This window comes from Colius striatus, chromosome 7 (genome assembly GCF_028858725.1).
Source record: "Colius striatus isolate bColStr4 chromosome 7, bColStr4.1.hap1, whole genome shotgun sequence".
Taxonomy (NCBI): domain Eukaryota; kingdom Metazoa; phylum Chordata; class Aves; order Coliiformes; family Coliidae; genus Colius; species Colius striatus.
The window spans coordinates 43,195,669-43,207,810 of NC_084765.1; the positions used below are offsets into that span (position 1 = coordinate 43,195,669).

At 52.5% G+C, this 12,142-nt stretch overlaps 1 protein-coding gene across 2 annotated transcripts; it reads right to left on the reverse strand.

Annotated features, from left to right (window-relative positions):
• Positions 1-944: 944 nt before the first annotated feature.
• On the reverse strand, positions 945-10,846 carry HACD3 (3-hydroxyacyl-CoA dehydratase 3). Of its 2 annotated transcripts, XM_061999168.1 has the most exons (11): positions 10,721-10,846; positions 10,445-10,487; positions 9,287-9,360; positions 7,174-7,338; positions 6,149-6,200; positions 5,680-5,790; positions 4,942-5,069; positions 3,837-3,949; positions 3,175-3,281; positions 2,046-2,177; positions 945-1,117 (listed from the first exon to the last, which is right to left on the reverse strand). In XM_061999168.1, the coding sequence occupies exons 1-11, from the start codon at positions 10,805-10,807 to the stop codon at positions 1,041-1,043; spliced, it is 1,089 nt and encodes a 362-aa protein (XP_061855152.1). In that variant the 5' UTR covers positions 10,808-10,846; the 3' UTR covers positions 945-1,040. The 2 variants fall into 2 exon arrangements, with proteins under 2 accessions (XP_061855152.1, XP_061855153.1); XM_061999169.1 differs by lacking the exon at positions 10,445-10,487 and having other exon boundaries at positions 10,721-10,793.
• Positions 10,847-12,142: the final 1,296 nt, after the last annotated feature.

Consider the following 12,142-nt stretch of genomic DNA (forward strand, 5'->3'; position numbering starts at 1 on the left):
AACTTCAGCTGGCTTAAGGAGGCCGAGGAGGATCTGGGGGAGGCTAGGTGTGAGGAAGGGCATCTGAAATTCAGTCAACTGAAACAAAGGCTTCCAGGTAAGAGGGCAGACAACCTGGAATGTGGGGGGAGCTTCTCTGTTGTTAAAGCGAGCACAGAGGACAGGGTCCCCTTAAGCCTTGTGTGGGATCTCCTTTACTGAGATTTGACACATGCTAAATAGTACCTGGTGGGACTGAGTTCTGGGGTTTGTTCCCTTGCCAGGGGAAAGCTGGTACCTACACTTCCTTATGTTGTTGTGTTTCAGCGTTGGCACTACCAACCAGGAAAGCACTTCTGACCGTGTCACAGAGTGGCAGCTTCCTTTCCCCCAAGGACTGGATAAGGATGTTTTACTACAGGAATGCCAGGATCCACACATGCTCCCATTCTGTTAAGGCTAAACTAGAAACAGACTTAAGTTGGCGGCACTTACATTGACATTAGCAACTTCCAGCTGTAATTCTGCTGCACCAGTAGTGCTGGAGAAGAAAAAGGGGGGTGGCTGAGCCAGTTTACCCCAAGTGTTAATAAACACCCAAACACGGTTCACAGTGGTCTCAGGCTGTGCTCCTCCTGCCAACAAGGTGCACCCTAGGAACAGCAGGGGCCAGCTCATAGTGCAACCCCACGTCAGAAGCCCTATCTGCATGCAATAGTGAAAGAGCAAATACCCAATTAAAAGATAAAACCACTAGTTCTATTTAGTGCTGCTCCACTGTTTATAAGCATATTATATGCAGATAACAGGATTTCTTTCTAACAGGGTAGCTGAGAGGATACAAGTTGAAATGTTTCATGGTAAAGGCCGTGCACACGTGATGGGAAGGGAACCAAACACAGCGTGTGGGAATGTTACCTGAACTCACTATGGGATCATGGAATCTGGCGCGATCGTCTCCTCCTACAAAATTCCTTACATTGCAGTGGGTAAAACTGTAAGAATTAGAGGCTTATCTTGACATTGAGATAAGGTGAGATAAGAAAGCACTGCAGCCCTCTCTACTTCATCTTTCTCTTCTTTGGTCCGAGGTGCTGCTTCCTTTGCTTGTAGAGATGACGGAAGTTCATAAATACCCCTGGAGAAAGAAGAGCGTGTTTAGGTAGGACATTCCTGCATCTTTTTCATGCTGGATGGCTGTAGCAAATTAAACCAACAAAAACTACACAGACCCCCAAGGCATCGCACAAAAGAAAATGATGGTTTAAGGGTGTGTACAGCACTGAAAGCTAATGCAAGTGTTTCCTTGCTGGGTGAGGCCGCAGTTGCTGCACAGGCTGTTTGGTACCAAAAAGTCACTTTAGAAGTTGGAACGTCAGCTGTGCAGAGCTGGGGAGGAATGAAATGGGTGCTTCAGAGTGAAAGCAATTCTTTAAGCAGTGTCTGTGAAAAGGAGGCATGTACCTAGAGTTCACTTCAAAACTCTAGATGAGCTTCTGCTGATTGAGGATCCCCAGACACATTGGGTGTGCGAACCACAAAGATGACTTGTGGTTAAAAATGCAGCACCAGAAACCAAGGAGGTACCAAGCACCATTCTTTAAATATGCTACTATTTATAGTAGTATAGAAGAAGAAGGCTCTTCTTCTTGCATTGTTTCCATTGACCTCATGTTGCCTTACTGATAACACAGTTTAATGAAACATTGCTTTGAGATTACATTTAGATTTCCACTAAGTCATCCCAAAGCTCAAACAAATGTAAACGGTGAAACATAAGAATACTGAGGTTATAAATACATGTAAAAAGGCTCTTTTAAGCAAAGGGATCAGGAGGTAATGCTAACTTGTAACCACAGCCTCCTTCGTGGGGGACTAACCGGTGCTAATTGTAGGGTTGTTCCCCTCCACCTCTGACAAATGTACATAACCAAGCAACAAGGATAACTGTTAATCTCAGGCAATTTTGATCCCCAAGCTGCAGGAATTTGATTTGCTTTGAAAAGTGTGCTGCTTCTGAGGAAAGTGCCCTTTTCAATACCGAGAAATAGAGTTCAGGATCTTACCTAGAAACAAGACTATAAGGTATATTTGAAGCAAAAATGAAAACTGGATTGTGACGTTCAGTGGGTTTGGCAATCCCAGGCTAAATTTCCCTGTTTCACTGAAGATTGGAATGGACTGAATGATAGAGACAGCTGAAAGCAGAAGGTCAGCATCGTTATCAAACACAGATACAATACACAACTGCCCAGCCCACACCAACTTGTGCAGGAGATTCCCGTCTCACTTGCTAGCTCTCATTAATTACACCAATTTTAAAGCTGTTTTAAGCATGCAGCATGATGAAAGCAGCTAGCTGAGGCAGTTACAGCAGTTCAGCTGTGAAAGCCTAGGCTGTTCTCACACAGAGCTGCAGCGTGCAGGGCCCATGCCAGCAGTATTTACCGTGCAGAAATGCTCCCAGCGATCAAACAGGCTGAGCTGTTCCTGTGCCTCGTGTTGAGCAATGCCCAAACCTACTCCTGGCTCACAGAAACAGGTTCTGGCAGGTATGATCACAACACATCCTTACAGCTAGAAGCTGAGGGGTTACAGGCTTCTTAAATAAATAATCCAGAGCTGCTGAGTCAGAAGCCCCCACTCTAGGGGGAGGCCAGAAGACTGGGGGCTGCTCCACTTGACTCTGTGGAGCAGCCACTCTCCAAGCAGAAGGGCAGCAGTGCCCTGCCTGGGAGGCACCATAACCATCACCATAACCATCACACAACAGGCTATGCTGCTTTCAGAGGAAGAACTGGCCCCTGCCTGTGCTTTGCAGTGATTTACAAGGTAATGAGCTGGTGTGAACCCAAGCTAGGCTGACTGAGTCGGGTCTAGCAGACAAAAGCAAACGCAGCCCTTTGGCCAAGCAGAGGGAAGCCAGCGCTGTTGTCTCGTGCTGCTCATAAGGACTTCAGCACACACTTGATCACTTTGTTCAGGTAACCACTTCCAGTGCCCAAAAGAAAGACTTTTCACATCAAGTTGGCAAAAAACAACAGTGGAACAGAGATGCTTACATTTGGGTCAGCTCAAGGCAAACCTTTGTTTTTCTGTTGTTCTATTATTCTGAAGTCCATCACCCAAAAAACACCCAACTACTTGCCCAGCCTTCAATCCTTGAATTATTAAACTGGTGTTTTTAGGACATACCTTCTGCCAAGCCTCCTAAGGGGTAGAGAGGGATCCAGGCAGTGTAACGGAGCCAGGTTAGTAGTTTCCATTCAATCCCAATGCATGAAAGCATGTAGTAGGGATACCTACAGCCAATTCAGCGTGAGAAGAAACAGTTCAGAAGAGAAGCTGCTACACTAGAATTAGTCTTGCATGTATATGCTGTGTAGTCAACCCAATTCCCAAATGACACCAGAACATTCCACAGACCGTCCCCGTGGATGGTGATGGACACACCTTTGTTTGGCAGCTTACAGGACTAATGTTACCATGAATGTAACTGCCTGGCTTGGCCAACAAACCTTCCAAAATGCTGCTTTTGAAAAAGAACCAGAGCACAGTGCAGCTCACTTCACAGTGGGAATTCAAAGCAAAAGAACCCTCAAGGGGGAAAAAGCAACAGGTTTCCTGAGGATCAGGGCAGGATTGCTTTCAGACTCCAGCCTTGTCCCAGCTTTTGGCAGATGAAGCAACCTAGGAAGGCTGGTGATAGTCTCTGTCTAAAGGAGATGTTATCCTCTGGGGCCAGTGCACTAGTGCTTCTCTTCCAAAAGACCCAGAGATCAAAATCTGATTGAAGGAGCTCTCAGGAACAACCACGTTGTTCTTGACACACCTGCTAGAAGAAAAACCCCACCAACCTGAACAGTTCAATGATACTCCAGGAATAAAATATGAAGAACACCACGGGTTTGCTCTGCATTTCCTCCAGGCTTCCAAGGATAACAAACAGAACAAAGTTTCTTCCAAGTATCTGTTTTAAGAAAACCAAATTAAGGAACAGTCACACTCTTCATCAAAAGAAAGAGCAAATCCTTGCTGTCAAAGGCAGGCAGGACATCTACTCTTCACACCCAAAACACATGCTGAGCACATAACTAACTGCAGCTGAGCTGTGACCTGCTGCTTAGGACAATGCATTTTGCTCTGTATTTAGGTGCAATCCAAGGGACCTAGTCTTAAATCATCTATTACAGAATCACAGAATCTTAAGGGTTGGAAGGGACCTCAAAAGCTCACCCAGTCCTGCCAGAACAGGAGCACATACAGCAGGTCACACAGGAACTCATTTTGCTTTGAAACCTCTTCTGTTCCAGCTTGTCCCCGTTGCCTTGTACTGTTATTGGCCATCCCTGAGCACAGTCTGGCTCCAACCTCCTCACACCCACCCTTTATGTGTTTGTAAACATGAATGAGGTCACCCCTCAGGCTCCTCTTCTCCAAGCTGCAGGGCCCCAGCTCCCTCAGCCTTTCATCAGAAGGCAGATGCTCCACTCCAGCATCTCTGTGGCCCTGTGCTGAACTCTCTCCAGCAGCTCCCTGTCCTTGTGGAACTGAGAGGCTCATACCCGGACACAATATTCCAGATGTGGTCTCATGAGGGCAGAGCAGAGCGGGAGCAGAACCTCTCTCCACCTACTGCCCTCAGCCCTTCTCATACACCCCAGGATGCCACATCTTCATGCACAACCACCACCAGGATAAAAAGGGCATGGGAACCAAATCAAGATCAGGTAACTTTTCATCAGCTGCTTCCTGCTTTGCTGTCCTGAACCATCTTCCCCAGGTGATGGAAGAACACAGCTTGCCACAGCTCAGCCTGAGAAGCACAGGATCCTGTATTCTATTCAATACTACATCCTCTAGTCCTGTGCCAGTGAGGCTGTATCACTTATTTTAGGAAAGCTTCAACGCTTTGTCACTGTAAACACAGGAGGAGCAGAGAGAAGAACGTTAACACCTTACCTGCATTACAGTAGGTAGCAGCGGTGATCTCACTAGTCCTATGAGAGCATTCACTACCTCCATTATTGCCAGGGTCTCACAGAAATACATCATTTCAGAGATACTGTGGAATGTATCACTGAAGGAATCTGGAAGACACAGGAAACCACTGTAAAGAACAAACGAATTTCCACGGTGAGGAAGCTGGTGTGGCAGCAGAGCTTTTGGCAACGGGATTCTAGTTGTGTCTGGGAAGAAAAAGCCCATTCTGCACAATTATGTAACTTCTTTATAGGCCTTATCTTGAAGCCACAGCAGTCGGGCCAGCAACACTACTCGAGTGCTCTGGTTCACACAGAGAAGGATCAAGAGCTATTTCAGTAATTAGAAGGAAAGCAGGAGTGCTCTACCTCAACAGCATGAATCACTTCAAAAACACAACATTCTGCTCAGCTCCTTTCAAAACCCACTAACACCGCAGCGAGACGTTCTGTTCCAACTGTTCTTGGCAGAGCACAAGGATCACTGATCAGAACGTGCAGCTGTGATTTACAGGAGGACGGGATTTTCCCATCCCTGACACTGGGATGGCTTTTGAGAGGCTTTTGTTGGGTTGCTTTGGTGATGCATTTACTGTCCTGTTCCCTAAATAAATCTTCTGTTAGATTGCACTGTTTGGAAAGTATTTCAAACAACACTCCAAAAAAACCACCCCAAACCAAAACCCCCAATGGAAACAAAACAGTGCTCGTGACTTGCCTGTTCCTAAGATGAAGAGTCTCACCGTCATGTTCACAAAGATCCAAGAGAATCCCAGAAACTGGACGAGATTGTACATGACTAAGTATCCCTTCTTCAGGTGCCTGAAAGCTGAAATCAACAGCAAACACAGCAGGTGAGCGCAGCACAAGGGGAACACTTCTGCAAAGAGTCCAGCCACAAGCCAGGCTCTCTGCAGGAACGAGGCTCACAAGGCAAAGGGGAGCTACTGATTGCACTGGAGGGATTGCTGGGGGTGCTGCCCGCCTTTACCGTCATCTGCTGGGCGGATCTTTGAAACCCCTTGGGAACTGCTGTCCGTCTTTATTACATTTCTAAATAATCCACAGGACAAAAAAAATCCCCTTCCAGGCCAGTCGAAACTGTTTGTGACCCTGACTCGTCTGGCACAGGGCGACAGCAGCTCCCAGCCCCCACGTCCCAGCCCGAGAAGGTAACGGTTACTTACGGTCTTTTGGGACTCGGGATTCTATTTTCATTTTGTTAATCTTTTCTTCTTCCTTAAGATGAAGGATAAGGTTTTAAAGACTGGTACTGTAATTAGCAAGCGATCTGTTAACTCTCCTACTGCAAAGCTACTGGGTTTGAAGCTCAGCTAAGCAGCCAGTTGCCGCAGGGTTTCTCACCTGCGGAAAACGGCACATTCATCATCCAGAAATGAGAGCGCAGTACAAGTTAGAGGGTGTTAACTAGTCGCCCTGCCTTCACCAGGGACATTCTAACCACTAGATGCTTTTGCTAAAAGCCTGCTGGTTTCTGGGTTAAATCTCAATTATTACTGTTTCTTACAGCTGTTCCTTAAAACATTTCATGACCCACCAGTGACCTGAAGGGAACTGGGAGCATCCAGCCCAGGCTCTGCCTGCCCTCACTGCTGCTGTCTGGTTCCTGGCGCTGCAGCAGCCCTTCCTCTCCACGCTGAGCTCAGGGGCTGGGGAGGGGAACGGGGCAGCGTTTGTTGTACAACAGCTCTGCAGAAATGCAGCCTGTTCAAGTCTCTTCTGAGGAAAACAGCCTTTCACCTCCCTGCTGCAGTAAGGAGCTTACCAGATGGTGTGAACACACCGTCAGGCCAGCCCAGCAGCTCAGCAAAGCATTAGAAATCCCTGCTTTCCAGACCAGCAACGCCCGGGACCGGTGTCTCTGGGCTCCATATGGCACACGGATATGACCTTCCTATGGATAAGGTGTGGGGTGAGGGCTGTGAGCCCTCGGCCTCAGACCCTGCCCAGCACTCAGCCACCAGCTCAGATCCACACTGCTGCTGTTTTTCTAACCAGATCTGTGCCTGTTTCTGAAGTCCTGCTCACAATTTGAACCACTTAATCGGTTCTACGTGGCACCTGTGTGAAACAGCTGTAACAACCAGCATGCCAGGCAAGTCCAGGTAAATGACTGCCAGTTAAGCAGAGGAGAACAGCTACCCCTGCTCTTGCAGCTGCAGCACAAGCCACAGGCACCCACAGGACTGACCTTCTCCTTCAGTTCCATTTCAGCATCCGACTCATCCAGCCAGCGGTCGAAGTCGGGAGCAAGGAAGAGCGGGCGCTTCTCTTGCTTGGTGAGTCTCTCCCACCAGCTGCTCTCTTTTTTCTGCACAGTGATGTTCAGCTGCCTTTGCGTCACCCTGCATACAGGCTGAGGGCAGCACAGGAACATACATCAGCAAGAGTCCTAAGAAACAAGCTCTGAGACCCGAGTTCGTGCCCAAGCCCTCCTTAACAAGGAGGCAGGAATGACATGGACTGCTGCAGCACACACGTGTGTCTGTCACCCAAGGCGTGGAAGCAAAGGACAGCCCAGCTGAAGATGGCAACTGTGATGGCTATAGGACTTGATAAGCAGCTGGAAAGCCTGCCCATACCACACAGCACCACTGCATCCTGCCACAAAGAGCTAGTGCCACTGGCCTTCCTGGGCAGAAGCGATGATCTTGGTGTTAGACTTTGCATTTAGTAGTGTGAGCCACCCACCTCCTCTAGCCAGTGGCAAAAAAACAACACTACCACCACCCACAGGTCCCTGTCCAAAACAGGGGACCCCATGTGACATCTGCTACAGCCAGAGGAACAGCCAACAGCTTTAGGAAACACCTGGAGACCGCTGTGAGCTGACAGACCTGGCAGCATGGTCACTGCCACCCCGAGGCCTCTCCACCACGGCCACGTTCTGCATAGTGTCAGCCCAGAACTCCACCATCCTTACAGCACACAGCATTGTGCCCTCAGTTGGCCACCCTCCCTGCCAGCCCTCCACACCTCGAGCCCAGGCCGGGTGCTCTGCGGGGATCACCCCTCACACGGCTGAAACGAAGCAGCAGAGCCATCAGCTGCCGCCTCAGCTGAGCACGTTACCCCAGCACTGCCCTGTCAAGGCTGGCTGGGTGCTGCTGGGGCATCTGAAGGCTGGAGCTGTGATTTATAGCTACCAACGCCTGGCCCTTGCCCAGCAGAGACTCCATCTCTCGCTGCAGCAAGAGGCATTCGTGGCGCACATCAAAGCTAAAGGAGAAAACCCTGGACTGCAACGCTTCCTGGTCTCGACCATCTGTAGTTGCACACATTTCAAAGTCTGTTCTCCTCCAGTCCCTCCACAGTGACTCAGAGTGACTAGACTTTTGGAAGGAGGCTGCTCTGCAGGGAGAAGGGCTTGCCTTCCAGGCCTGGCTCACAGCAGAGCCTGTGTTTGCCAGCACTGAGGACTGGGGTCGTGATGGACACTTCTCCCCATACTGAGGACCCAGCAGCTCCTGCTTTGCAGGCCAGGAGACAACTGCTGACCAGATCCTGGAACCAAAAGAGATTCATTCTCTGCCACTCAATACCTTGTAGGAGCCACAGAAAAGAAACCTACAGGCTGCCAGGCCCCAGAAACTCACCCTCCAGTGATCTCCCTTGTTGAAGCAGAAGTGAACAGTGGCTCCTTGTGACTGCAGCTATCCCAAACAGGCAGCCAGGAATAGTGGCACAAATCCTGCTCTGGGAGCGGAGCTCAGAGTCTTCCTGTGTCCCTAACACCTTTGAGAGGTACAGACAGACCTGACAGCCACCCACAAGTAACTGCTCCTCTAGCCAAGCCCTCTCCTGTCACAATGCAACAGCAATTAAGAAGTTTTGCAATAGGAGCCACAGCATTATCTGTGCTGGCAACCCAAGACCTGCACAAGCCAGAAGCACTAGTTCTCATGACTCTGTGGGGCTGCAAAAGAAGCCAGGAAACATGACAGTGACACTGTAGCAGTGTTGCCCTGCTCTCCAGTCAAGGTTGCAGCAAACACCACCTTGCAGATGGTGCCACTGCTTTGCTGCTTTGAAGCCTTCACACAACGTCCAACTCCTGTTTAGCAGCTGCCACAAGCAAGGCCCTGTTCCTATCAAGGCTGACCCATGCACGCACTGCCCCCGGTGAGATGACTTGCATTAAGGCAGGATGGTGGCTGAGCACCAGGACACAGCAGTCACACAGGCAGCTTTTACTTTGCAGCAGGGAAGATCTAACCAGCATACTGTGAGCTTTGCAGGCAGACATTTTCAAGTCTTTCAAAAGTTACTTTCTCTTTGCAAGTTAGAAGAGTAGAAATACTTACTTTAGGCTCAACAGGTTCTAGGAACTCGATCTGAAATTCATAGATGTTGTCCCCTTTGGCACCATGGCCCTGAGCTAAAAGAAGAACCAAGAGTCAGTGTGAAGGTCCTGTCCAGTTCCACACAGCCCACTTGCAAAGGACACGTCATAACCACAACACCCTGTGGTTGTTTACAAGGCCTCCCCCTGCCTCGCTGGGAGGCAAGAGGAGACCACAGGATAACCCCGACGGCCCAGAGTTGTGCTTAGAGGTGAGGTCACTGGAATTGGAGACCAAAGCTGCTGCAGCTCCACGTGGTGCCAGAAAAGGAGGAAGGCAGCATGTGAGAGCCCCAAAAGAGGGGCTCACACCTAACTCAAACCCCACTGATGATCCCCAGCCTTTGGGGCATGCAGCCTCTGAGCGAGTGCCCAGGGAGCCTGCGTCTGGTGGGTCTGCAGGAGGGTGACATGGGGAGACCCCTCCCAATAGCAGAAGGGTGCATCCATCTCTTGTTTCCCACAGAAGCTGGTCCTGTCCCCAGAGGGGCTCTGAAAACCTGCATGCTGAGGTTAATTTCCACCTTTCCACACAGTAAACTGATCCTGAAATGAACACAATGTGCAAGAGCACCCTATCAAATGGCCCTGGCTGTGGCTCACCAGGGACACAACGCTTCCTAGACAACACATCTTAAAGGAAAGCACCAAATAAAGGAGGAATCCCTGCCAGAACAGCACATCCCCAGTGCTCCCCAGGCAAACCAGCCTGCGCCAGCCGCTGCACCGTGCAGTCCCCTGGCTGAAACAAAACCATCTTTTAGGAGAGAGCTGCTTTACCTTTCAAATGGAGCACTACTTCCCGATGCAGGGCTTTGATAACACTTGCAAACAAGCTCTTTGTGAAAGGAAAACAACTGCTGTGAGTTATCTCCGGGTTCCACCGAGGCAGGACAGCAAAGACACGGATGGAAATGTCACTGGTATTTAAATACAGGGAGGTCTGGGGGTTGTTTTTATCCTCACGAGATAAGAGATAGCCTGCTAGCACTCCTGGAACAAGGGTTTGCAGGGGGGTGTGTGTGATGCCCGGTGCCCAGCACTGAGCCAGCGCCCCGGGACCCCGCGGAGGTGGCTTCGCAGGAACCCACCCCCATCCCCCCGAGGTCGGAGCCCCCACCTTTGAAATGCAGCACGTTCCCGGTGATGGAGATGTCCGGGTGCTGCGGAAGGACAAGGAGCGTTAGCTACAACGCGCCCACCCACCCGAGCGCCCGCGGAGCGCAGGGTCCCGCCGCCTCCCCCCCGCCCGTCACGTCCCCGCACAGCCCCGCTGCGAGCCCCCCGCCCCGCTCCCTGCCAACGCACCGGCGCGGGGCGGCGCGGACACGCTCCGCGGTGTCTCGGTGTGCTCGGTGCCGCCCCGTCCCGTCCCGCCCCGTCCCGCCGCCCGTACCCGCACGTCGCTCAGCTCCACGCGCAGGTAGAGCTCGCGGTGCCGCTGCGCCCAGTGCACGTGCGGCCGCAGGCTGGGCCCCGCCATGGCCCCGCGCCCGGCCCCGCACCCGGCACCCGGCACACGGCCCGGGCCCCGCTCCGCGCCGGCCCCGCCACACGCCACACGGCCCGGGCCCCGCTCCGCGCCGGCGCGCACCGCCCCGCCGCGCCTGCGCACGGCCCCGGACACACCTCGGCCCGCCCTCACGCACCTCCCCTGGGTTACTCCCGCCCCCCACCGCCTTCTCCCTCCTCCAGCGTGTCCCGCTGCCGCGCTCGCTTGTGTTGGCTGCCCCCTCCCCTCTGGGCAGCAGGAGTTGGTGGAGGGATGGATGGAGGGATGGAGAGAGGGATGGATGGAGAGAGGGATGGTAGGATGGAGGGATAGATGGATGAGTGGATGGATGGAGGGATGGAGAGAGGGATGGATGGATGGATGGATGGAGGGATGGATGGATGGAGGGATGGAGAGAGGGATGGATGGATGGATGGATGGAGGGATGGGTGGATGGATGGATGGATGGAGGGATAGATGGATGAGTGGAGGGATGGAGGGATGGAGAGAGGGATGGATGGATGGAGGGATGGATGGATGGATGGAGGGATGGATGGATGAGTGGAGGGATGGATGGATGGAGAGAGGGATGGATGGAGGGATGGATGGATGGATGGATGGATGGAGAGAGGGATGGATGGAGGGATGGATGGATGGAGGGATGGGTGGATGGATGGAGGGAGGAATGGATGGATGGTGTCCTGCCAGGGCACTGGGAGCATCTAGAGCTGCCTTTGAGACAATAAAAATCAACAAAACAGCGCATCTCCTGGCCTGCCCCACGGCCCTGTGCCCCAGCCTTGCTGAGCTCACGTTGTGAGGGCGTAAGAACGATGCACTCCAAGGCCTTGCTGCTCGGAGGGCTAGAAAGGCAAGCAACGGGTTAGGTGACGTCGGAAGGACCGCTCCCCGCTCCCTCAGCAGCTCACACGAGGGCAGCCGGGCCGTGGCAAAGTTCAGGCTGGATGTGAGGAGGAGTTTCTGTGCCGACGGGGTTGGAAGGGGCTGCCCAGGGAGCTGTGGAGTCACCGTCGCGGGAGGGGTTTCGGAGCCGGGTGGGTGTTGCACTGAGGGCAACGGGCTGGTGGGTGCCGGGGCTGGGGCAGAGGCTGCGCTCCACGAGCCGAGGCGATCCCGCGCCACGGCAGCGCCGCCCGCGTCAGCCCGCGCCCGCGGCTCCGCGAGTGCCGGCGCCCCGGGGCGGCTCCGTCCCGCCGCTGCTCCCGGCCGCAGGGGGCGCCGCGTCCCGCTCCGCGCCGTGCCGGGGCTGCTGGCGCCGCTCCGCGCCGCTCCGCGCCGTGCCGTGCCGTGCCGTGCCGCGCCGTG

Coding starts and splice junctions, on each gene's coding strand:
- HACD3 (XM_061999168.1), bottom strand. CDS start 10,807: ATGGCGGGGCCCAGCCTGCGGCCGCACGTGCACTGGGCGCAGCGGCAC. Junction 5,070..5,679: donor ACTCTTCATCTTAGGAACAG/GCAAGTCACGAG, acceptor TGTGTCTTCCAG/ATTCCTTCAGTGATACATTC. Junction 1,118..2,045: donor CCTTATAGTCTTGTTTCTAG/GTAAGATCCTGA, acceptor TTCTTTCTCCAG/GGGTATTTATGAACTTCCGT.